Source organism: Falco biarmicus, chromosome 15, assembly GCF_023638135.1.
Source record: "Falco biarmicus isolate bFalBia1 chromosome 15, bFalBia1.pri, whole genome shotgun sequence".
In the NCBI taxonomy this organism is placed as follows: domain Eukaryota; kingdom Metazoa; phylum Chordata; class Aves; order Falconiformes; family Falconidae; genus Falco; species Falco biarmicus.
This window is the reverse complement of record NC_079302.1, coordinates 9,215,590-9,239,872: the sequence shown is the minus strand read 5'-3', so window position 1 is coordinate 9,239,872 and position 24,283 is coordinate 9,215,590. Positions and strand designations below refer to the sequence as shown.

The window sequence follows — 24,283 nt, the reverse complement described above, 5'->3', positions numbered from 1 at the left end:
ATTTGTATTCCTGCAGAAGTCCAATAGCCTTATAAGTAATGAGCCTTCCCTCACCCCAAAATATTCAGTGTCCATCCATGTGAGGTCCAAATTTGGGCCAAACTGATTTAAGTGAGTGCACAGTCAAGAGGGTTTGCTTTTTTTTTTTTTCTTTTTGTTTTAAATTGAAGCATTATAAGTACTTCAGTGATGAACTGTTCTGTTGGTTCTCTATAATGAACTTAATATTTATTCTTACCCATGCTTAGTACATTATACCTATAATAGCTCCAAGAATGTTCATGTTTAAATGTCCATTTCTTCTGTTCTTTCCATCTAGCAAGTTTAATCTGTCACTTACGTCCTCATTGTGCTGCCTTGAAAGTATAGGCAATGTCATGTATTTGAATGGAAATAGCCTGGTATAATCACTTCAACCACTAACTGGCATACATGCCTTTGTATTTTGCACATTTTCTATTTTTCATCAACTCTTTACAATAATAAATATTTCTAAACTATTTTGAAATAGTCAAAGATGACAATTACATGCAACCTCTTTTCTAGCTATCCCAAATAATAAAACCAAATTATCAGCACTACTTCATTTTTTTTTAAAGTACTTCTCTGTCACTGTGTTTTTAACGTAATAAACCTAGATTTTTTTCCATATCTTTTCCCTGAAAATATTTTTAGCAGTGTCTGTCAAATGCATACCTGGAGGATGAGTCTTTTGTTCCCACAAGAGTAACTCTCATGTGTTAAAATGAGTTTCTTTCCTTGAATCAGTTTCTTTTGGCATTTCTCGATATCTCTGCCATTGTCTCAGCTGCCAGCTAAATCTCCTTCTGTGTTTTTGATTGACTTTTCTTTCCAAATATATGCCTCAGAGAGCTAAGAGGTGGCACTGCTATTTCATTGCCCTCCTTCCACTTTGCCCAATTTGAAAGTTAACCCACTGACCTCAGGTACAAATTGCCTTAGCAAGGACATCATTAAACGCATCATTTCTTGGTAGATGTACAATGTACACCTAGAATAACAGCACCCATATGGTCCTTGGATATGAGCAGTAAATCCTCATACACTTTTGCAGTTTCATGAAATTTTTCATGAGCCTTCAGAAACTTTGTGGCCCAGCTGCCATCTGTGCCAGAGAATGTTTGACAATGGCAATTCTCAAGGGAAAGCACATGCTCATATATTTCTCATGTGTTTAATAATCATCCAAATTTTCTTTATATATCAGTAATTAGACTTTCAAGGTAGAACTCTAAAACATATGAAATCACATCCTTTTTAGTGGTTTTCTTGAAAAGTAAAGTGATGTGATCAGAGATGTGTCTAAAATTAAATATTTTTCTACCATGTCTGTCAATATTAGTGGTATAGAATAACATCTAGAAGACTGAATCTAAAATTATAAACCAATATGCGGCATAATCTAGAAAACAACATTATCATCTCTCTTAATAGGCATAGTCTTGGCACCAGAAATCACAAAGAATACTTCCATAATGAAGTGTGTTCAGTGTGACAGTAGTAGAGTTAAAAATTGATTATTCTGATGTATTAAAAAAAACCCTAACAAACACAAGCTAACCTATAATCTGGCACTTCTGTGCCAGAATCTGCCATCCACAGGCAGACGCCGTGTTTCTCCAGGAGTGTTCATATTGTGAAAAAAGGTATTATAAATATCATACTATCAGTCTTTTTTTCAGCATGGCATTGAAGTTGGAACAGTTTAAAAAGCAAAGTTCAACATTTTTATAAACTCAGGATACCAGAACAACCTCAAAGCATTGATTTTTTTTTAAATGAATAATATAGTTAATAATGATATTGTTAATATAAATTTACTGAAGGATCTGCTTTTTAGTGTGGTTGAGAGATTTTGCTCAATAAGTTCTTTTTTGCTTATGTTATAAATTCTGAGTTACAGAAGTTAAAACAAGGAAGCATAAAGATGGTGGTGATATTTTGCCGAGCAGAAAGGCCTAAGTTTTATCAGAACAAATCATACGAGAGTTAAGGTAGCTAAACTGCATGAGGCATTTTAGTTGTGGATTTAGATTTTTCTGACATTAAGTCATATTTCAGAAAACTCTTAGTTACATTTCAGATGCTTACTTACCTTTCTCAGTTAAAAACAAAATGTGATTTACAGGCCTGAAGTACCACATTCTACTTATGATCTACAAGTTATACTACACTTCAAGGTTTGAGTGCCTTTCTGAGAATGCCCCAGGTGTGTCATGGTCTGTGGGCTGGAAGGCATGTAGGAATTACCATCCGGCTGTGTGGTGATAAGAGAACACTATGCTACCTTACCTCCCTCGCTATGGAGCAGGCAGGCAGGGCTATCACGGCCTGGAAAAGGAAAGGACAGATTCAAGCATCCACCTGATTAATATGCAAAAAGCGGTATTCAGCTGGTGCAAGCGCTTTTCCTGGAGTGATTGGTTGTGCATAAGGCGGTAAGTGTCAAGTCCCTGAAATAATTTGGTTTTATAACATAGGAAATGCAGTTCCTTATATATTATACTCAGGTTCCTTCATCCTTGGCCCTTAGACAATTGACCTGATTGAAACTGCTTTGGATCAGAAACTGTGTTAGATCATTTTTGTAGGAAAAATAATAAATTTTCTTATTTACATATCTGACAATTCTAAGATGTAATGTCATCTTGTGAAGTAATAGACTGTGTCTAAAGACTCAAAAAGATGAACCCTTTCTGCTAGTGATAAAGTGATAAGCAACATGAGGTGGAAATCAGTACTATAGATCTTTGGACTATTAAATTCTAGAAGACTGGTAGAATTTCAAGCTGCTGATAATATTACTGAGGCACCCAAATACATTCCAGTAATACTCTGAAGTTCTATCTTCCCAGGCACTGAATGCATTTCCATTTCCTCTGTATGATTTCACATTGAAGTAATGTATTCAACTCCTTTCTGCTATACCATTTTGCAGTCCTAGCAAGGTTACACTTTTCCATGGTACAGTAGTGTTAGCCCCATCTAGTCTGAGAATGTCAGTGAAAATATTCTCAGTATATATCTTTCATACTTGATAGCTTTCCGCTTCCTTTACCCCTTCTTTCTTTACTATCGTCACTATTGACTATGTTCTGTTATTCACTGATGTTTTTCCTTGATGTTTAATATCAATTGAGTGCAATTTGAAGTAACTTCCCAGGCATAGAAGGATGTGATGTTTTTTTCTGAAGTGAAGATTACATTACTGTAGATTGGAAACCAGTATTTTTCCACTCCAGTCCTTTGTGTGCCACTTCCTTCACTGACACCTGCTTCTGCTGTCTTTACCATCTTTCTTCTTGCATGTAGATCACTGCTCTTTCTGGACTCCCTGCTAATTAGAACTACAGAACATGTGAAGACTCTGTGCAGTTCCTCTGCAAACATACATTTTAGCCCTATCTGGATGATTTGCACCTTCTTACACTAGTTATGTGATTTTCACCACTTTGGTAGGCTAAAAAGATGAATCCTTCTTGGTGCACATAGCTGCTCTAGCTGAAACTGAATGTCAGAAAAACAGAATCAACTCTTCAAACGCTAGCTCAGCTCCCAAGCTCCTCCACACTTTGACCATTCTGTCTGTTCTGTCCATCTGAAACCTTATTCACTCCTCTCCTGTATTCAGGATGCAGGACTCCAGACAGATTCCCTCTCTCCTCCGCCCTAAGCCAGATGCGGTCCATCAAGTCTTCATTCGACTGGACAGGCCAACCTGATGAATGAACCAGCAAGGAGGGGGCCATCTGGTAAGCCGATTGTCCTCTTTTAGGCATCTTTAGGCTCTTCTTCATCTCTGCTGTGTTCCCCAGCACGTCTGTACTTTTTATAGTTTTGTAGCTGGCAAAGCGTTTCTCTGGGAGCGCTTCTGTTCCACATGCTGTTTAACCTTTCAGTCCTTTCTAATTCAGCTCTGTGATGACAACTTCTTTCCAAGCCTCACCAATACAAACGTTCAGACAACTACAGAAGAGTTGTATGTGCACATGGGAAAATAAGACTAAATTCCACAGCATCACATCCTTGCAGAAAGCGCCTTTTTTAAAAACTATTTGACTAAATAAAAATGACAAAGCTATTTCAGGACATTTATGTAAACGATGACCCAGCCCCCAAAAACCGTAAAGTGTGAGTGTTGAAGTACAGGATAATACTGTATATATGCAGTATACCATTATGCATACATGACCAAAGAGACTTTTACTTCACTCATTCTTAATTTATTATTTGTGCTGCTAAGCAACAAAATGTTGTCAAGGCATCAATTATGTTTCATTTTATAAATCAAACTAATTAAGAACCAGATGCAATGTGAGTGAAAAAGATCTGAGGTCACTGTTGTGCACCATATGTACAACAGTGCTTACTCATGGTGAGGAGATGGATTGGACAGCTGTGAATTTTCCTGCTGTAGGAGTATCATCATGCTCAGATAGTATAACATAGTTATGTCTCTCTTTCCAGTTTATTCCTTTAATTTCATAAGAAAACTAAAGAAAAGTGAGCAACACTGCTGTGACTTAAAAAGACGAACTAAGGGGTAAAAGGTTATGAAAACAAAAGAGGAAAATAATTTGGTCAGCAAATTAGCATGAAAAGAAATCGTTTTTAGTAATAATATGGAACATGACTCAAAGAAATAACGGAGAGAAGAATAAATTGAATATTCAGTTTGACTTAATTTCAGACACAGATTGCGGAAAATAAACATTACATCAGGGTCTCAAAACGGAACTGCTTAGCAGACAGAATGGCATTGTTCTTAATGAGTAAAAAACTGCTCAACTAAGTGCTATCAGGACAACAGTAAGATCTGTAGTACCATCTCTCTGGAATTTGCCTTCCAATGCAAATTGCTCCAATAGCCCTTTAATTTTCAAAGGTTCCCTAAGTGCTTTAAAAATGTAACTCCTTGAAAGCTAACAGCAACCACAATAATTACATTCTATGACTTTAAAAGTTTTTCATAGTAGTATTTGTAACTAAGTGATTACAGAATATTTGAAGATAGGTTTCTAGATTTTTAATCAACCGTCTTCTGAAAATAAGATTTCTGCCAAAGTACCACTTCTGGTTTCATGGGTAGATCTAATTCCTCCAGGTTTTCTGCAAGAAACAATTCCTGTAGTGGAAGTGTTGATGGACAATGCACTGTTTGATTGCTTATAAATGGGTTTAATTCACTGAGTAGGAGAAATTATGTCCAGAGCTGAAGGTCCTGGTAGAGTCTCTGCCCCTTCACCACCTCAATATATTATCTGACAAAGACATATTGCATCTTAAGAACCCCCCTCTGTTTTCTCCTTATTATTTGGCTTTGTTTTGAATGCTTGATTTTTTCTCTATTGGTGTCTAATTGGTAATTATGGCACAAGACTGTTTTTCTTACTTTTTTTCCACCTTGTAAATGTATTGGTTGTTTTCATTATGGAATGTTTCTTTGTGTTATCACGTTCTAAATACAGGCTTTTGAGGGGGAGTAAATATTAATTTATTAGTTGCTCTAATTGTAATTTATTTTGTCAATTACTGAGAAACTAGATAGGAGTCCCATTTTAAAGTTTCACTTGCAGTCAGGATTAAAAGAACCCCAACACTCTTCCACTAGAGGAAGAATCTAAACAGCTAGAATGAAAACAATATGAGCAGGGATAATCACATATTAGCTGTTAAATTTTCATTTGATTAGTAAAAGTCTCCTTTCATCATAATAACACATATAAATTATACAAACAGTTTGCATATGGTTCCTCCATTAAAATAAAAGGTACTAACTTTTCACACTTAGCCTCAAGGCTTGTATGATAAACTATTGCACAACTAACATTATAATGTGATTTAAAAAGACACCGACTATTTTCCAATTTGCATCTTGTTTTGAACCAATTACAGAAGTGGTGTACAGGAAGGAAGAACTTATTATTGGAATCACAGTCGTTCTTCCTACAAGGTGACCATTACACGGATTATTATGTGAAGTCTATGCCTATACATTCTACCGAGCCTGTCTGGTGTGCTCACATTTATTCTATACCCTTTCCTTTTCTCCTTACTCCTTTTAAGCAGGTTCAAGAATGGGCTGTATATCTCTGACAAGAACAAATCTAGCAGTGACACACTGAAGGAAATACAACATTTTTAATGATTCTGACCAGAGCTTCTCACGTCAAGTTTTAAAGAATAATGGAGACAAAGGCTTTATTCAGTTTAGGGTGGGGTGGGGGGTGGGGGTGTACCACTTATGATATTTTCCCATCAAGTTCTGATTTTGTAATTTGTATGGGTGGTCTTGTTGTCAAATGACTCACTTTGTTGGTCTTCATTTAATTCTATCTCATTAGGATGTATTCCATTTGGGAAGCATCCAGTAATTAGTGATATATTTATGTAAGTATTAGTATTTAATATTTATATAGTAAATATGCCTAGAAGGCAATCCATTCAAAGGCCAGAAAAGAGGTAGAGTACATGATTTTACTGAATGCAGAGATCTTACATATGGAGCCAAATGCAGAAAATAAATGAAACACTTAGGTTGACCTGTCTAGTCTGGGGAGAGAGTTTGCATATCCTAAAATGATAGGATGTGCAGACTTGGTAATCAATGCTGATTATAGAGGGAGTGAAGATGGGCCCCTGTTTGAAGTGAGATAATAAGGCAGCTTGTTAGGGAGAGATAAATAGAAGAACTTCAAGAAAAGGACCAGATGTCTGCTTGATGGTGTTGAAGAGGGAGAGCTAGTGGGGTCCTTCAAACGTAACATGGATGGATGCATAGTCAGAGTACAGTGAATCAGCGAAGCAGTAGTAGTTGTATGCCCATATTAAAATAACAAAGTCAGATCACCCCAGCTTGGCTTAAAGTAATTGTGGGCTTAAGCAAGTAACCTTTATTTTTGCTATAGGCTAAGGTCTATGTATATTTTTGAGCAGTAAATGTAACAATGTAGTAATATTTTTTTTTATCTGATTCTATAACAAAAGATAAATCAGGAATAAAGTCTTATCTGTGGAGTTTTGAATGGAGTTAGGTATTGCAGTCATAAACCTTAAAAGGAGCATCAATAATAATCACTGAATGTTGGTATGTCCTATATTCTATAGCATGTTGGACTGTTGAACACGAACATTGACTTTCTTCTCTAATTTTTATAATGTAATAAAACACATTACGGTTTCACATTGTTTTCATAAAATCATATAGAACTTGTTGGGATTGTTTGTGTTTTGTTAGGAAATGTTTGTTCAGTTGAACTTAAAGCTAGAATCTAGGTTATAGGAAATAATAAGAAATAAGGTAACAATATTTCATGTAGCCTTTTTGAACTTACCACTCTCTAACCTTGCTTAACTCCGTCATGTCACTTTCTATAACATTTTCATCCATTATATATGACCCTTCTGTAAATTATACAGTGTTCACGCCAACAAAGAATAAGACCTTGTGATCTAAGAGCACTCTACAGCAGTTGTGGGATGTTTATTTTGGTTAACGAAGTGTTCTGGGGTTCAGAATACTTTTGTATATCTTAGTTACAGGTTTCCTATATGATTTTGGATGGGTCATTTAATCACCACGCCTGTCATTGTGCCATGCATATACTGCAGATGTATTGTAAAACATTCATGTGATACTCACATGTGACATTAATGGCTCCTATGGCATTAATGGCTCCCTATGGATCGGTGAAGACTGTGATCTTCAAGAGTGCTTTATGGTGTCCATTTGGATCCTTCTGAAGCTCCCAGGTAGAAAACATGTAGAAGTTACTCTGCCACTCAGGGAAGCATTGTTGTATCTTTGATACAAGCTGGAGTACAAAATGTAGAGGAAGGTGTTTTACACTTGATTCTACATACCATACATACCATCTTTATCTATCCCACAACATTACAACCTCTTTGTACTACTTTCTATTATTCAATAAGAAAATTTATTTTTTTTTATAATAAATCAACTTTCTCTTATTTTTTGTTTGTCTGCTGCTAACACACAAGACCAAAAGATGTATTTGCTAAAAACTTTAGAATCCTACTGCAGTCTGTCTAGCAGAACCACTTGCTTCAAAACTTCATATAAAAGCTTAGCTTCTTCTAGACTAAAATTGTTTCTTTTAGTATTTTTTCTTTTCTTTTTTTTTCTAGTAAGGAAACGTATCTTTCTCAAAGTATCTGTTGTTTTTTTCTGCTCTTTGTTTTTGGACTATTTAAGTTTATTTCATGATCTCGGAGGTTTTTTAGCATATTAACATGTATTCTTTTTTGCCAGTAGAATTGCCTAGTCTCTTGTATTACTTTTATTTGATCCTGCTCCTTGCAGCTTCTTCCTATATACTTCATTTGTACTTCATCATGAATCAGAAGACAACAGGAAACAATTTCACTGTGATATGCAAGTTGTTCTCTATGCATAGAGATGCATTATATATTTGTACCTTATACTTTCTATGCTTGATAGGAGGAGAATGAATAAACAAAATGTCTTTCGTTTTGCTGCACATATATTTCAATAGTGACTAACACCTGGTTTACTATTTACAGAATCTCCACCCCCGGAGATATTCAGAAGTTGCCTGGACATGGTCCTGGGCTCTAGGCAGCTGTGCTTGAGCAGGAGGGTAGGCCAGATGACCTCCAGAGGTCCCTTCCATCCTCAACCATTCTGTGATTCCATGAAAACACTAGAACACCTTATGAACTGATGCTATAGTTTGAGGATATTTACCAATATAAGCACTAACTTTATCATATCTCTACAGTGGTGAGGCAGAACTCATATGCTGACATCTTTCCCTTGCTCCTTCTTTTTCCAAGTTGTGTGTTGTGTCACACAACATATATAGCAAAGTTAGGGTCTTGTGGTATGTCCTAGTCTTGAAATTTAAATGTATGTGCACATGTGTTCCTGTAGACCTGCTTTGCTTCTCAGTAATCTGACTGTGATGGCAGTCTGGAACTTCTGGCTATGCCAGGTTTTCTCTGTGTAATGTTTATATGGTATGCAGAAATGTTCCCAAGAGTATCTGGAATATTTCCTTTGAAAACTTTATGCAATTTATTCCACTCTATAGACAGGTAATTGGTTTTTTTTCACTTGCTGACATTCCTTCTCTGGATGCATTTTGCTGTTCTCTGCATATCAAATGACCGTTAGTCTTCACCATAGGAGACACGTCCTTGTTGAGAGGTGTGCATACAATAAGACATTATGTGTATACTTTGAGTGTAAGACAGAGCTATAAATTACTGCCATTAATGGCCTGATGATAATAAATTTTATTGTTTTATGTAATCTGCATATGAGAATGTCTTCAAAAAGTCATTATCATGCTGCCTGTGTGCCCAGGGGCAATCTTATACCATAGCATTTCAGTCTTTCAAATTACAAAAAGCTAATATAACTCCTGATGACATTTACAAAAATGTATAATGGCACTCCTTTCAGTTCTCTCACAGAAATTATTCTCAGTGAAGTTAAAGGGAGTTCTGCGTATATAAGAACTGTAGGATCTGGCAGTTTTTAAAATCAAAGCCACTTTTTTCTTTTTCTTTTTCTTTTTCTTTTTCTTTTTCTTTTTCTTTTTCTTTTTCTTTTTCTTTTTCTTTTTCTTTTTCTTTTTCTTTTTCTTTTTCTTTTTCTTTTTCTTTTTCTTTTTCTTTTTCTTTTTCTTTTTCTTTTTCTTTTTCTTTTTTTTTTAAAAGTGGCCCTGGCTCAACAAAATGATAAGTCAATTTTTTTTAATTTATTTTCTCTACTGAAAATACCTAAGCAATGTAAGTCATATTTAACTTTCAATGTTCTTTGGCAGAGAGTACACAATCTAAATTTCTTCTCATAGTAAGTTATTATATCAGTTATAAACCTCTGAAAGTTGGCATTTTGTAATGCAAGTTCTGATAAGGCTTTTATTACACCAGTACAAATAGGCTGCATTTCAATAAATGCTGGTTGGTTTTTTTTTTATAGTCTGGTGGTTGCTTTCTGCCGTTATATTTCAAAGTGAACATTATAAGAAAAAGGAATAGCATAATAGAAATACACTGTTATGGCTTGAATTTTGTTCTCCAACTGTTATAACAAAGCTTCAGTATGGTTGATATATCCAATTACAGATTGAGTTTTAATAGATTGTTATAAGATCTACTGGTAAATAGTTTTAAAATCTCACCATGTGAATGTATATGTTCCGTAAAGTATTGGAACAGAAAAGACAGTTATCATGGCATGGAGAAGTGGCTCTTAAGTTGCTTAGTGTGGAATTCACTTAAATGCCAAGAATATATCATGTTTAAAACCCAAAATGTTCCTGCTTAAGTTTTCTTTTTCTTACTATGGTATTCATAGTTTACATTCTAGAAAGAAAGATTCACTTCAAACTTCTGTGATTGTCTTCATGGTCATGAAGACTCTGAAACTTTCCAGACCCTAGAAGTAAGTCACTGAAGTAAGAATTAAAGGATGTGTATAAAGTGAGGAAGGTAAAGAAAGTAGGATGGAATCCTTGGAACTCTTCCATAACCTACATTTTATAAATGCCAGTGAATCTGCTTGAGATTTAGCATTACGTATAGGAGAACCCCAAATCAATGTAATGTGTAAAACCGTAAATCTCACCTGAGGGGCTTAGATACCTGTCTTTCATTTGTTTCACTTCTAGACTGCACTTGTAAGTACGCATTCATAATAAGAATAAGAATCCATTATCCCTAAAGAGAAATACAGATGGCAAAACCTGGGGATATTTCGGGGTTTTTATTTATCTGCAGCATTTTGTTGGAATCTGGTAACACAGTAATGGAAAGCTCTTGGTTGCAATGCAAAATATAGCCAATATTTTATCAAAGCATTCTAAAACACAGTATTACTTTCTGAAACTTTTTGGTTAAAGTAACAAGTTAATAGAATTAACTAGAATATGTAGATTTCAAAAATGATCCATCATTCTATGCAAATTGCTCTGTTAATAATGTATTTTTAATGCTAAGCACATTTGACAGCCATTTCATCTCTTTCTAAACTAAAGCTTGGCAACCTGCATTAATTCTTACACTTTACAGATGTAACATTCAATGCACATGCCATGTAGTGATGTGATCCGAATAAAGTAAAGCATGTCAAAGCAATGTGATTATTAGTAAACAAGTTTGTGGCTGGCTTATTGAATACAACAGAGAAAAACGAGAGGCAAAAGCCAGTGCTGTTTTAGCATCTTCATTGGCCTGAATTTGCTTCGTATTGTGGGACTGTCAATCATAACCGGCACCAGAGGATTCAGAAGAGATAAATGGGCATAACATCAGAGAGCAGGTGAGATTAAAATCAGGCATACTGGGTACAGTTCAGACAACCGTGGTAACAGTGTAACTTAACAGACCCAGAGCACAAAGTTTCCTGGTTTGACTTGCCATAAGTATCCATGAATTAAAAAGAGAATTAAAAAGGTATTATGTCCTAATAATTTCTCTACCACATTATCAATGAAATTAGTATCGTTTCAGACTCAGTGCATGCTTCTACATCATTATTTATTCAGCAGGGATTTTCCTTCCTTCCTTCAATGGGTTACAAAAACAAGGTATAAAATTTAAGAGCTGCTGCTAGACTGTAAGTGACAGTATAGATAAGTTTGATTATAGCTCTGCTGGACTAAAGGTCAAAGGAAAGTTTTAGAATACTTAAGAGACAATTATCTAAAGTTCAAACTTTTCCAAAGGAATATAACTAGAAATTATACAGACTATTATCTAAAGTTCACATTTTTCAAAGGAAAAATGTACGAGGAAATGCTTATTCCATCACTTTTCTGTAAATTTGCCTCAATTTTTTATTCAAGAATTTGTTTACTACAAGTTTTGCATCAAAGTAATATTCACACAATTATTCTCTTTCCAAGAAATTTTACCGTATGACAATGATGTATTCTTATACATGATTAAATATTACTTTGCTCATGATTCAAAATTCCCAGCAGCACTTTTTATTTCTGCAAAGCAATACATGACCTGGAAATGTGTTTAGGTTTTTTATTCGTTAGTTGATTCAGCAGTTCAATTCTGGCATAAGCTATTATTATTTAGGCCAATTGGGAAAGAAAAAAGTAATATTCAAATATACAAAATATGTGACATTTTCCAGTTCTTCTCCTTATCAGTACATTTGCTCACATGGAATGAATACTTTTTTTCCTGTGTTCTTATTGGTGTTTTAAGGGATTCCAGAAAGTCCAGGTCTCTCTAAAAATAAAAATTTGTTCAGGTGCTTGCTGAAGTATCATAGGAATGTTTTGTGAACTGCCATTTTATATGTTGGTACGGCATGTGACTTACTGTGGTGCAGGAGAGACAGTTTGATCAGTCAGCTGGATTTTTATAGCACAAAAACTTTTTTCTTTTGAACCTGATGTCTGCAATCAAATTTGATAGCAGTCATCAATCTGCATTTTTGAAAACATCACAAATTTTTGACATTCATGAGAAGCAGGTCAGTTTGAAATACCTGTGAATGCTTCAGTGCCCATATGGTTTGGCTATCATAAATCAGACAAAATATACTATAAAAATGGCCTCTTTTTGTTTTCAGATTATTTTATAAGCCTTCTACTTGAATAAAACATTTATGCCTTTACCACACAGATTAGGCAAGGGGTCATATTTCTTGTAAACTGCTGTTCAACAGGGTTTTGTGTGAGACAGTTATCAGGAAAGATCTAGCACATGTAAAATATTACACATAACACAGTTGTGTTATATATATTAACACAGATACATATATGACTTCTCATAAAAATTTATTTGGTGTACATAAACACACCGATATTAAAAATACTAAGTTTAAAAATTAAAAAAAAATATTGTACGGATACTAATGAACAAATAGATTGTTTTTGCATCTACTAACGAGTGGCAAATTATAACATGCAAACTCAAAATTGTTCCCTTTTAATCAAGTATTCCTTTAGAAAGTGTTACAGCCTAAGGCAGAAACAAAAAAACCCTGTCTTACATAAACACAGGTGTATCTCTCCAAGCATTTTAATGGCATTCTTTTGGAAGCAAAAAACCAACGTTTCTACCTTGTACCTAAGCGTAGTCTGAAACATACAAATCAGTTTTCCAGCTCAGGGCCTGTCTGTGAATAGCCTTTTACACGGTGAACATTGATGAAGGTATGCTTTAAGTTGCAGCTTCTGGGGTTTTGTACTAGATCAGAAAGCAGGTCATAAATATTCTTTCCCACTGCTCTTGTAATTATAAGAATAAAAAAAGATTTCGAAACAGTTGAATTGACAGAGAGATATCACACGTGGGACTATGACATTGAGTTTTTGGGGCTACATTCACTTGTCTTTTCTGTGCAGCATGATGCTGCCAATCTAAATATGTGTTATTTGTAAATCCTTTCACAGAAAGGTATGTACTATTGAGAAAATATGCAAAAGAATAATGATTAATGTATGGCTTATATCTCATGGAGTGTATATAGAGACTTTCTGAGAGTTCTACATGTCTTTGCACAATTTTATTGGTTCCCAGCCTCTAAAATGGGGATTGGAGTCTTCCCCATATTCCACTGTTTCTTTGTCATTAGGTTTCAATTTTGAAGAAAAACAAAAATACCAGTATTATCACAAATCTTTTGAAAATCTGTGTTTAACATTGTAAGGTCTCCAGGATGTATAGTAAGTATTACAGGAGGTGTGTATATAAATTAATAGTTATACAAAGAGCTGAAATGTTATCTTAGCATTCTCTTGAACATTCCTTTCTAGAGCATTTGCAGATGACTGCTACGTATTATATAGCAAACTTTTCTTGGAATGTCATATATTTTGGGGTTTCTGCCTGTGTTTTGGTAGTTTCCACTGAAAATTTGACAATAATAACTTAATTACTCAGTTATTTCAAGTTTTTATGTGAGAATAGATGCCACGTATGAACTGAGGAAGGAAATGAATGAGCTGTCCTCCTCTTTTCATTATCAAAAAAAGCAGGGAGTATCACAGTAAGGATTTTTTTGCTGCTCTTCTACTTTTGCCAAAGGACTCTATTACAGACAATCTGTTTTAGACTAAAAAATGTACACAAAAAGGTGGCTATAATAAACATGAAGAAACATTTATTTCTGTCTAGTGTTTCCAACTGTAAAATTTCCAATTAAAATTCTTACTTCACATAAGTAATATATCCAGCACGGATAAAAAATTCTACCAGAGTCTTTAATAGCACAAATGATTTGATCTTTCTGAGAACATATAAAAGGGATAGAAAAAGAAAGATGGAAAAAGAACTATGTAGGTGTAAGGTTACACAGCAGGGAAGTCCACTGATCTCACAATATTAGAGACCGTGAGGGAATTATAATATGCACAGAGCAAATGACACTTGGATGTAAGCTGCTTCTGTTTTTTACTTTTGTTCTATCATTTTACTGTCTGACTTAAAATTGCAACATGCATTCTTGCACGAAGTGGGAGATAAGTTGACTTCTGCCTGTTAATTTCACGTCCAGATAGATGTCCATGCCATTAAAATCACTTGTGTCTAGCAAATCCAAAAGTAGCTTTGTATTGAAACTATTACATTTACTTTTCTCAAAATCTTTCATCCAAGAACCTCAAAAGAGATCAGAGGGTCTTGACAAGAGTTGGGAATCTGCAGGAAGCACTTGGCTCTGTGGTAAGCATGTCCTTGGTTGTGGTTATTCAAAGTACTTTTGTCTAGAAATCACACTGGACATCTTGTAAAGACCTTCTGTGCTGTCATTATTTGTTCCAGCTAGGAGGGAGATATTCCCGTAATAGCCTCTTTCATGGTTGTTTTGCAAATCTGCTTATAAACTTGAGAAACTCAGAGTCATCTGGTGATCTAAATGATTGATCTGATTTTATGTTTAAAAAAGGTAAGAATGAGCTGCAGATCTAAACTGTAGTTATATATTCCTGGAGCTGTGTTACTCTGACCTTACACTGATGCAAAAATTTGTGATGAGTTAAGATAATTATGAAGATCACTTATCTTTCACTATTCCTTAAGCCTACAGGACAGAATATATTTCCTAGTCCATCCTGTGTAACTGGTACATCAACATCAGTGTTGATGTACATTTCATCAGTGAAATGGCATTTAATAGGATTCTGGCATTTCAGTGAACTTCTTCAAGCCCTTCCCCACACAGAAGGGTAGAGAAGTCGGGGGGGGCTTATTTTGGTTGAGAATGTCAAAGGACCTCCTGAATATACCTCACTAACTGGAGGTAAATGCTTAGTGTATCTCTTTGCTTATGGCAGGTTGCCTCAGAGCTTTGTTAACAGAGAGGGGCTCTTTTTTTCTGCGTGTAATTTTCCATGTTTTTCTAAAAATAACATGAAAAAATAAATAGCCTGAACAGCGCTATAATGAAGAATCAGTGGGTTAATTGGAAAGATGAGTGGAAAGTGATTGTCCCCTCTCCTGCTGAGCACCTGCTGCCAAGTTAATTCATGCAGCAGTCCTGGAGGTTGTTCCTGGAGGAGATTCCTGCTGTTTTGTCGGCTATGGGTAAGGGGAATGTCCACAGAGAGGAGAAAGCAAATCATACAGATTGAGTTTATTGCTAATCAGCTGCCAGGATTTATTTTCAAGTTCTAGGAACCAACTAAATTGTCAGTTAAAAGAGTCCTTGTTCTTCACTCAAGAATCACATCTCCAGCAACACCAAGGTATATTTATTGTAAGACGTAGCAAAAAAAGGGAAGAAATTTGTTGCTAAACAAAATTCCCAAGGCAAAACTGAATACTTACCATCCACTGGCAAAATAACTTGGTCATTTCATTTTGCTTTTCCTATTGACTATTGATTGCCAGTTTTTTCCCAGGCACAACAAATGCAACTTTAGTCTAACATAGTAGCTTAAAAAAAAAACCAAAACAAACCAAACAAAAACCAAAAACACCCCCCCCAAACCACACCTCTGTAAAAAAAGTTTATCTTCTCTCCTTGTTTTCTATCTCGTCTTACATAATACTAACTATTCAGCCATTACAATTTCTTTTACACTTAAATAGTTCAGCTAAATTTCCCAAATACCATGCATATCTTTTGCTTCATTTATTTTGAACTTGATTTGATAACTGTTACTGGTACCAGTTAGTTTCTTATACTCAGCACAGCTTTACTGATTGGCAGAAATGAGCACTTTATTTTCTCTATCCCTTCTCCTTCCTCTCGTTTTTTATGTCCTCTTCTATTTGTCTCTTTATAGCACTCCTCCTTTTCTACTTTGTTTTATTCTGTGATTCTGGTTTACAAGAATTTTCTGAACGAGGAGGAGCAGCAGTGAGTGTGTCAGAAAGATGGAAGGGGTCTGAAGCTGTCACCAAGAGGAGCTTCTTTTTTCTTTTCTTTCTTCCTAAAGCCATGTGCCTTAGCTCTTTTGCGTATCTGTAAAGGGCAGGGATGCCAGGGCTCAGCATATCAATCCTTTCCTCCAGCTTGGACAGAGAAGGACTGTACCAGGCTTATAGGAAGGCACAGTCTGTATCAGTACAGATTTCTACAGCACAAGAAGTCACTGTGTAATATAACTATGAAAGTCTCTGGAGTTCTGAGTAAATGACTACAGATGTGATACTTCTGAGTGGGATTTATCTCAAAGACAGACAGAACTGGAAATTGAGCCCCACAGTTTTTTCTCCTTTAAAAGGTTAAAGCAAAAGGATTAAGGATGCAACTTCTGCTGAGATATTTTTAATTTTGTAGGAGAAAATCAAATAGACAGATAAATTTATTTTCCAGTATTTGAAAATGTGTGTGTGTGTGTGCAGAGGAGGAAAAGAATGCTATCAGATAAAAAAATGTACCTTTTACACATAACAATAGATGTGGCGCTCTTTGGTAAAGCTATACACACTGATATTCAGGAAAACTTATTTACAATATTATTTTACTAACATAACATCTGCTTTTGTTCCTTGCAGTTCAGCTAGAGAGTAAGCATGACACTGGAAGTGGTTTAACTTGCACTCATGAGTTTAAACCTCGGATACATTCAAGCAAGGAGGAGGAGTGCAGTTTTTGCTTAATTCTAATGTGTGCTAGTTGTTGTCTTAAAACACACTTGACTTTTCCACTGCATTATAGTGGCACATACGATACAGGGTATCGTCAAGGAGTTTGCTCCTATTTGAGCTGTCAGAATTCTTAAAAGCTTATACCTGGAATTTATTTTCAGTAAGCACATATGCTTCCTTTAATTTTGTAAAGGCCACAAAGAAGGACTAGACTAATTATTTAGCTCCAGGGTGCCATCAGTTTTGATGTGACTGTTTCCAACTTGAACAGATAAAAAACTTCTGTCATGGAAAGACAAATAATTAGAAATATTTTTTGTTCTGCAAAGGTATTATGAAGTGAGCATATGTGTACTCTTTATACAGTAGTTAATTTTTAGGTTGATCTTCATGTGTTGCATGCGCTAAATGCTAAGGAAAATGCTGAAATGATGACATAATCTGCAATATAAATTATAGTAAGAACCTCTCTAGGCTGTGTAAGAGTGATTGGTAGGTGATTGCACCATGGAAAGATACAGTAAGACTGTGAAATCAAAGACCTTGAACTTCAGAAGGAGCCTACTTGAATTCCAGTTTCTTAGTCATTGAGTGGGACAACGAGGCTTCATTGTTCTTTTGTATGAAACAATTACCCATGTGCTTAAATACCAAATAAACTTCCTACCACATGACACAAGAAAATGCATATGTTGCATTCACTCATTTTTGGGCATGGGCAGCCAGACAGAAAGGGGAAGGATTTCTGTGCCACATGCTGCTGGTATAATGAGTGTAATAAAGTGCATATGTGTTTGTATAGAGATTTTCTGAATGCATTAAGAAAAAGCTGTGGTTTTAGCTGTTATTCTGTGTGGTAAACCAATGCAAGTTTTCCCTTTTCCAGATAACACTCTCAGCATATTGGCAAAGCATAGTGGATTCAGCCGACAGAAGCAAGAAGTGTATCTACTGCCAATCATAATAAGCGATAGTGGGAACCCTCCTATGAGCAGCACTAGCACTCTCACTATTCGAGTCTGTGGTTGCAGCAGTGATGGTATTGTCCAGTCCTGTAATGTTGAAGCATACGTACTTCCCATTGGACTCAGTATGGGAGCCCTAATTGCAATATTAGCATGCATCATTTTGCTGCTAGGTACGTATTCGTTTCACAGTCTGGTGTTCAAAATTTTTCTGATTCCTGGGTGGCTGTAAGCAAGCAAAGAAGTCACATGGAAGGACATACAATCTAATACAATGTAATGTGCAGCAGTACTGAAAAACATTTCAGGACTGCATCCTTACTTACTGAGACTTGAACAAAAGCATATAGAACAAAGTCCCAATCTGAAATAGTCTTACACACATTACATAATAAACAGGTATGGAATATGAAACTGAAAATAAAATCAGGTATGTTAAATAGCAAGATGAACACAGTATGTACTGCACAGATGGAAAATGAATTGGTTGTATCTTCTAAGGCTTGTATGAGTTTATCCTGGATTGGAATGGCACAAGAGATATTACAGTTTTACAAGATCAGAAGTACTATATTTCAATAAAACATACAAAATTTGTATAAAACATCATGCAAGGGAGAGAACAGTGAAGGAAGAGGCCTATTTCTGCACTTTGCAGCTTCACTTTGTAACTGAGATTTACATCAGTAACTGAGATTTCAGCATTAAGCTGCAAAAACATCAGTGTAACCATTTTAAAGCTTTTTATGCATCTGTCCATGATTCTGAAAATGGTATACCTAAGCTCTTTCTTTTTTGCTTTACTGTCTCATTCTCTTTTCAGTTATATAATGTGAGCCTGTTGCAACACAAAAAATAGACACCAATTTCCTTCTGTCATCAGGGCTATGTTTTCAGAAAAACATCCTCTAATTTTGGAAAATTCCATCATAATGTAGATCATTACAGGCTATGTTCAGTGAATGATGATAGGTTGACTTCACTTAGATTTGCAACTTTTCCAAAGGGAAAAGTTGTTTAATTTTGAGGCTTAAAACTGGAAGGATGCAAAATCTTACTGCTTAGATAAAATTGAGACTCAGATGTAAATACAAGCTGATAATAGAAAACTAGAGGAGTAACCACAGCTCCCGATCAAATTTTTATCATGTGAATGGGGTTGAAGTTATAGGTCTTCAAGATTTTCACTACCCTTATTGCTCTTATTTTCACAAAAAGCAACATATCACCTTCTGCAACTGCCCTTAACGTGTAGTTCTTTGATTGGAAACTTTTTACCTAATCAGCCTGTGATGCTTTCTTTGCAGTCATTGTGGTGCTGTTTGTAACACTAAGAAGACATAAGAATGAGCCTCTAATCATCAAAGATGATGAAGATGTGAGGGAAAATATTATTCGGTATGATGATGAAGGAGGTGGAGAAGAAGATACAGAAGCTTTTGACATTGCAACTTTGCAAAATCCAGATGGAATTAATGGATTTTTGCCTCGCAAGGATATTAAACCTGATCTTCAATTTATGCCCAGGCAGGGTCTTGCACCTGTTCCTAATGGTGTTGATGTTGATGAATTTATTAATGTAAGGCTCCATGAAGCTGATAATGATCCCACTGCTCCACCATATGACTCTATCCAGATTTATGGCTATGAAGGAAGAGGGTCAGCAGCTGGTTCCCTTAGCTCATTGGAGTCCTCTACATCAGACTCAGATCAGAATTTTGACTACCTCAGTGAATGGGGTCCTCGCTTTAAAAGACTTGGAGAACTTTACTCAGTTGGAGAAAGTGACAAAGAGACTTGACAGTGGATCACAAACTTTTTCAATGTTGACTTAATGATCATGTAATATTCTAGGGCCACTGCTGTTAGTTAAAACTGATGTGGCTTTTTGTTTTAGAGGCAAGTTTAGCGCCGGTCATCTATAAAATCAATTACATTGTAATGTTGAACCAAAAAAAAAAAAAAAAAAGTATATGTTAGGAGGTTAAGTCTTGTGGAGTGTGAAGTAAAGTATGTGGAGTGTCTAGAAGTCTTTGGATATTTGGTATTCACTTGACCACTCTGAAGATGGAGATTTGGATCTTTGATTATCTTCAGTGAATTGAAAAGAACAAAAAGAAATTGGTGCTTTCTTAGAAAACGGACTTGCAGGGATTTTGCTGTTGAACAGTATCTCCTGCCAGTATGTGTAAAGCTAATGGTTTGTTTCTGCATTGCCAACAAAGATCCTGCCACAGAAATGTTAAAAGCAATATCATGGTCTTCTTAGCAATGCTGAATAGAAATAGCATTGTAATTTCCTACTGGCTTCTACTGTGCAGTGACCATACATTGTACATACAGTAATTGTTGGCCACGTAACCACAGACTGAATATCATCTTTAAATATTGTGTCAAGCCTTAAAATATTCACATGTTCTTAATCCATTCCAGTGATGGGTAATAAAGCCTACTAATGTGCAGAGATTCAGAGGCAGGGCTACAAAACCTTGTTTTACAAAAGGATCTTTTTCTATAAGAAGGATCAATCCTGTGCTTCATCTTCTGAAAGGAAAGAAAAAACTGTGAAAGGGGATGGACTTACATATATGAAAGAATTGCTGATTTTATTGCTAAAGATCAAATTTATTTGTTTAATCTTTGAAATAAGTATTTTATTGATGTCCATTACTGCTTTTATTTATTAAGACTGATAACATATAGAGTAAGATTATGAAGAAAACTAAATTATATCCTTTAGATTTTTTTTCTATATATAATGAATGTTTAATACATGTACATTTTGAAAAGAAAAATTACAAATTGTTGCAGGTTAAAGCAGTAACCTATCCATTTGCAGTAGCTGAATTTTAAGAGAATGCTGGCAGGAATAAAACTTTCCCAGAGAAAACTTTTGACAGTTTTATATCTTCTTCATAAATCTAGTACCTGGTGTTTTTAATACAAGCACAAACAGCTGGAAGTAAACTGGTTCATGTGAATATTTAAACTATAGACTTTTAGAATTATACACATAACAGTACAGTAAAAAACATGCTTATAGTTCTCCACTGTATTAGAGCAGGAACCAGTGTGTACATAATTTTACTGCTTATGTTATTAGCATTTCTTTTCTATAATATTCATAGTGATGCACCAGGGCTCTTGCACACAGAGAAAGAACACTAGAAGCTGCGAGCATACTCAATTTGTAATGCAAACTTGCCATTTAGAAGTAGCAATTGTATAATAAAACTGCGTATTACATGCAAATCATTTTAATTTTCTACTTTGTTTTGAAGCTATATTATTGTTTGTTTATTTACTCCATGTATTGTATTCAGAGAAACTCCTGTATTGTTTCCTACTTTGTGAAATATATTTTTATAAATATTTCTCTTGTTACTGATTTTCTTTCAGTTTTACCTGTACACTGCAGAAAGGAATCTGCCTGAATATCTTCATAGTTTTTTGAGGAATGTAGTTCCTTAAAAATTATTTATTTATTAATTGAATACAGTCAAAATAAAAAAGGGTAATGTTTGAAGCAATTTTTGACAATGTTTGCAGAATTAAATACACAGCAGCCTTGACCACAGGAGTTATGTGTATCTAATTCCCTGCTCCATGCTGAAAAATAACCTCACACTTTTTTGTTATTGCTAGTAAGAACAATCCCCTCTTTTTAAGCTCCTGTAATGTTTGTTCTGCAGATAAAAATGTCTTAATGCATCACCCTCAATTTTGCCTATATTTCAAAATGGAAACATTTACTTTAGCTGTGGCATGGCTGGTTGTAATGACTGTAGTTTGTGGACAACTAACATGCTAACACCACTTTTATATGTATTATAAAGATTTTGTTGTCATTAATGAAGTTCAAATTCATTTAAGTTACACTGCATTAAAAAAAATTGCTTCTGAATAACTTTATACAGCAATTTGGATAATACTATAAATTGAACAGTGAGGTAATCTAAAGATAGAAAAGAAGCAGTCATCAAGATTTCAATGAAATCAAACAGGTTTATGTAACAGATTGTAATCAAAGCCAAACACATTCTTACTAATCACTTGGACCAAGTGTCAGGGTGTTCTGAATTGCCATGCCAAATCTAATAGTAGTGTAAATGGAAAAGTCTGATTTGAAATTTAGACTAAGCCAATTTCTAGACTACATCCCAATCCTGGGAGCAAAGGAAGGTGCTGTGAGATATGGATCACATTATTGTCTATAGTCACATAAGTGTTTAGGGCAAGTAGCTCTGACTATGAGTTATATTATCTACTGCAGAGTTTTGCAAAGCTCTTTTGTAGGAAAACTCACAAATGGATAACTCTTTGATTGCCTTTTTGATTGAAAGTTCCATCTGAGACCATGACAGCGCATTCAGTAATAAGATTTCCAGGAAAAAAAAATCCCATCACTGGCACTGTAGGAGAGGCAAAGCATGACAGAAATCTCATCATTGTCAGTCGAAAAGAGATGGTAGCTGCTACTGCTGGGCATACTGTAAATTGTGCATTTATACAGGTTTTAAACATGAATATCTACAATGCAGAGGGGAGAAAGAAATTAATGAATTTGTGATCTGTCAATAGCAACGTGCTATTTCTTGAAGTCATTGCTGCCCCACCAAAGGGAAATAATTCATTCTGCAAACTAATTCCATGTAATTTGAATATAAAATTTATACCAAAACACATTAGGGGTTTAAATGTTGATCGTTAGTTTTCTAGTACTTCTCCTTTTTTGACAAAGAAATTAATTCAGTATAAAATTGTTTTGGATAACAGCGGTATTGAGGGGGATTAGAATCATATTGTTCTACGTTTCACCTCTAGATTTAGACATATTGGTGACATTCTTTTTAAGCATGTAAAATGGTAATTCATCTTTTTCAACAACATTTAATTAGCAATTGACTCATTGTAAGTGACACGGAAAATGCATTAAATTAGAATTATTAATACTGATAAATTTGAGAATTAAATTCTCAAAATCTTTTACAAGTGCCAAGCGCCTTAGAGTCCCACTAATTCTGGCTTACCTTCACCTAGCTATCTCATTTTGTCAGAATTGCTAAAGTAAATCATCCCACACATGAAAGGTGGAATTCTACATTTTTGGCATGGGCATTGTCCAGATACAAAATTAAGCTGAGGCACTTATATATGCAAGTACTGAGAAGTGAATGTGTGTACATGTTTACAAATTATAACTCAGATGACTAAAGGTCTTCGACATATCCTGTCATTTCCAGTAACTGAAAGCACATGCTATTTGTGTGCTATGACCTTGAAATCAGATCATGGGAAGCTCAGTTAGACACAATAAATTTTCTATCTGGTATTATTTATACCTTTTTGTCTATGATGAGTTTGAAATGACTGTGAAATATACAGAAAATAAAATGGCTGAAGATTTTCTTTTAAATCAGCAGTTGCTGATCACAGGAGAAACATTTAGCACTATGGCAACTCCAAATACCATCAACTATGTTACCGTACAGCAGTAACAATCCTCAATTTGGAGAACTGACAGAATGTCTGCAATACAGTATGTTCAAAATAACTTTATTTGTACAGGTCTGCTAGAGATGGATCTGCTGATTCTCATATACAGAGAAAAATAAATCAATTATGTTATTTCCATGCAGTTGCATGTACCTACACGTGTGCCTGGCATATTTTTTTAACAGCCTGCATGGTCATGGAATTCTAGAAATGGATAAATGGGCTTAGAAAGCTTCTCCAAAGTTTGTCCAGCTGGAGGAAACCTTGGCAGGTAATCTGTTTCTGTATCTGATTTTTGGGGGATGTAAAATTTAAGTCTTAATTAAGCCATTTGTTTCTCCCCTTTTCCCTGCCCCTCTCTCCACCACTTCACTATCCTGAGCTGTAATACTGTGAACATAATATTAGGAATTAAGTTCATTAAGATCACATAGCTCTATTTCAGCTTATTTCAGCTGGTGTGCTCACTGACTGGAAGTAAGCAGGTAGGCCAGGATAGTTAGATTCACCAAACTCTCTTCCCTCTCTCTTACCCACAACAGTATGCAAGTGACTTTACTTTTCAGTTGTAGTTAGAGGACTCTGTTGTTACTTGAACAAGTTTAAGTGCTGAATAAAATAAGCAAATAAATAAATAAAAGGTATGACTAGAAGCAATACAAAACCCTATCACAGGAAGACTTGTAGTGAACAGTCTGGCTTACTTATACCAAATAACTGTTTCTGTATTTTAAAACACACTGGAAATT

The 24,283-nt window shown here is 35.2% G+C and overlaps 1 protein-coding gene across 4 annotated transcripts in view; it reads left to right on the top strand.

Moving 5' to 3' along the window:
* The window catches only part of CDH8 (cadherin 8), a 214,081-nt gene extending 192,671 nt beyond the window's left edge, over window positions 1-21,410 (top strand). For 2 of the 4 annotated variants that reach the window (XM_056361148.1, XM_056361147.1), the window contains exons 11-12: window positions 17,960-18,211; window positions 19,346-21,410. In XM_056361148.1, coding sequence (XP_056217123.1) covers window positions 17,960-18,211; window positions 19,346-19,839 — 746 coding nt within the window. In that variant the 3' untranslated portion in view covers window positions 19,840-21,410. Of the gene's footprint in view, window positions 1-1,336; window positions 3,774-17,959; window positions 18,212-19,345 lie in introns of those variants that run through there. The other 2 variants (XM_056361150.1, XM_056361149.1) reach the window with 2 other exon arrangements.
* The last annotated feature ends 2,873 nt before the right edge of the window (window positions 21,411-24,283 follow it).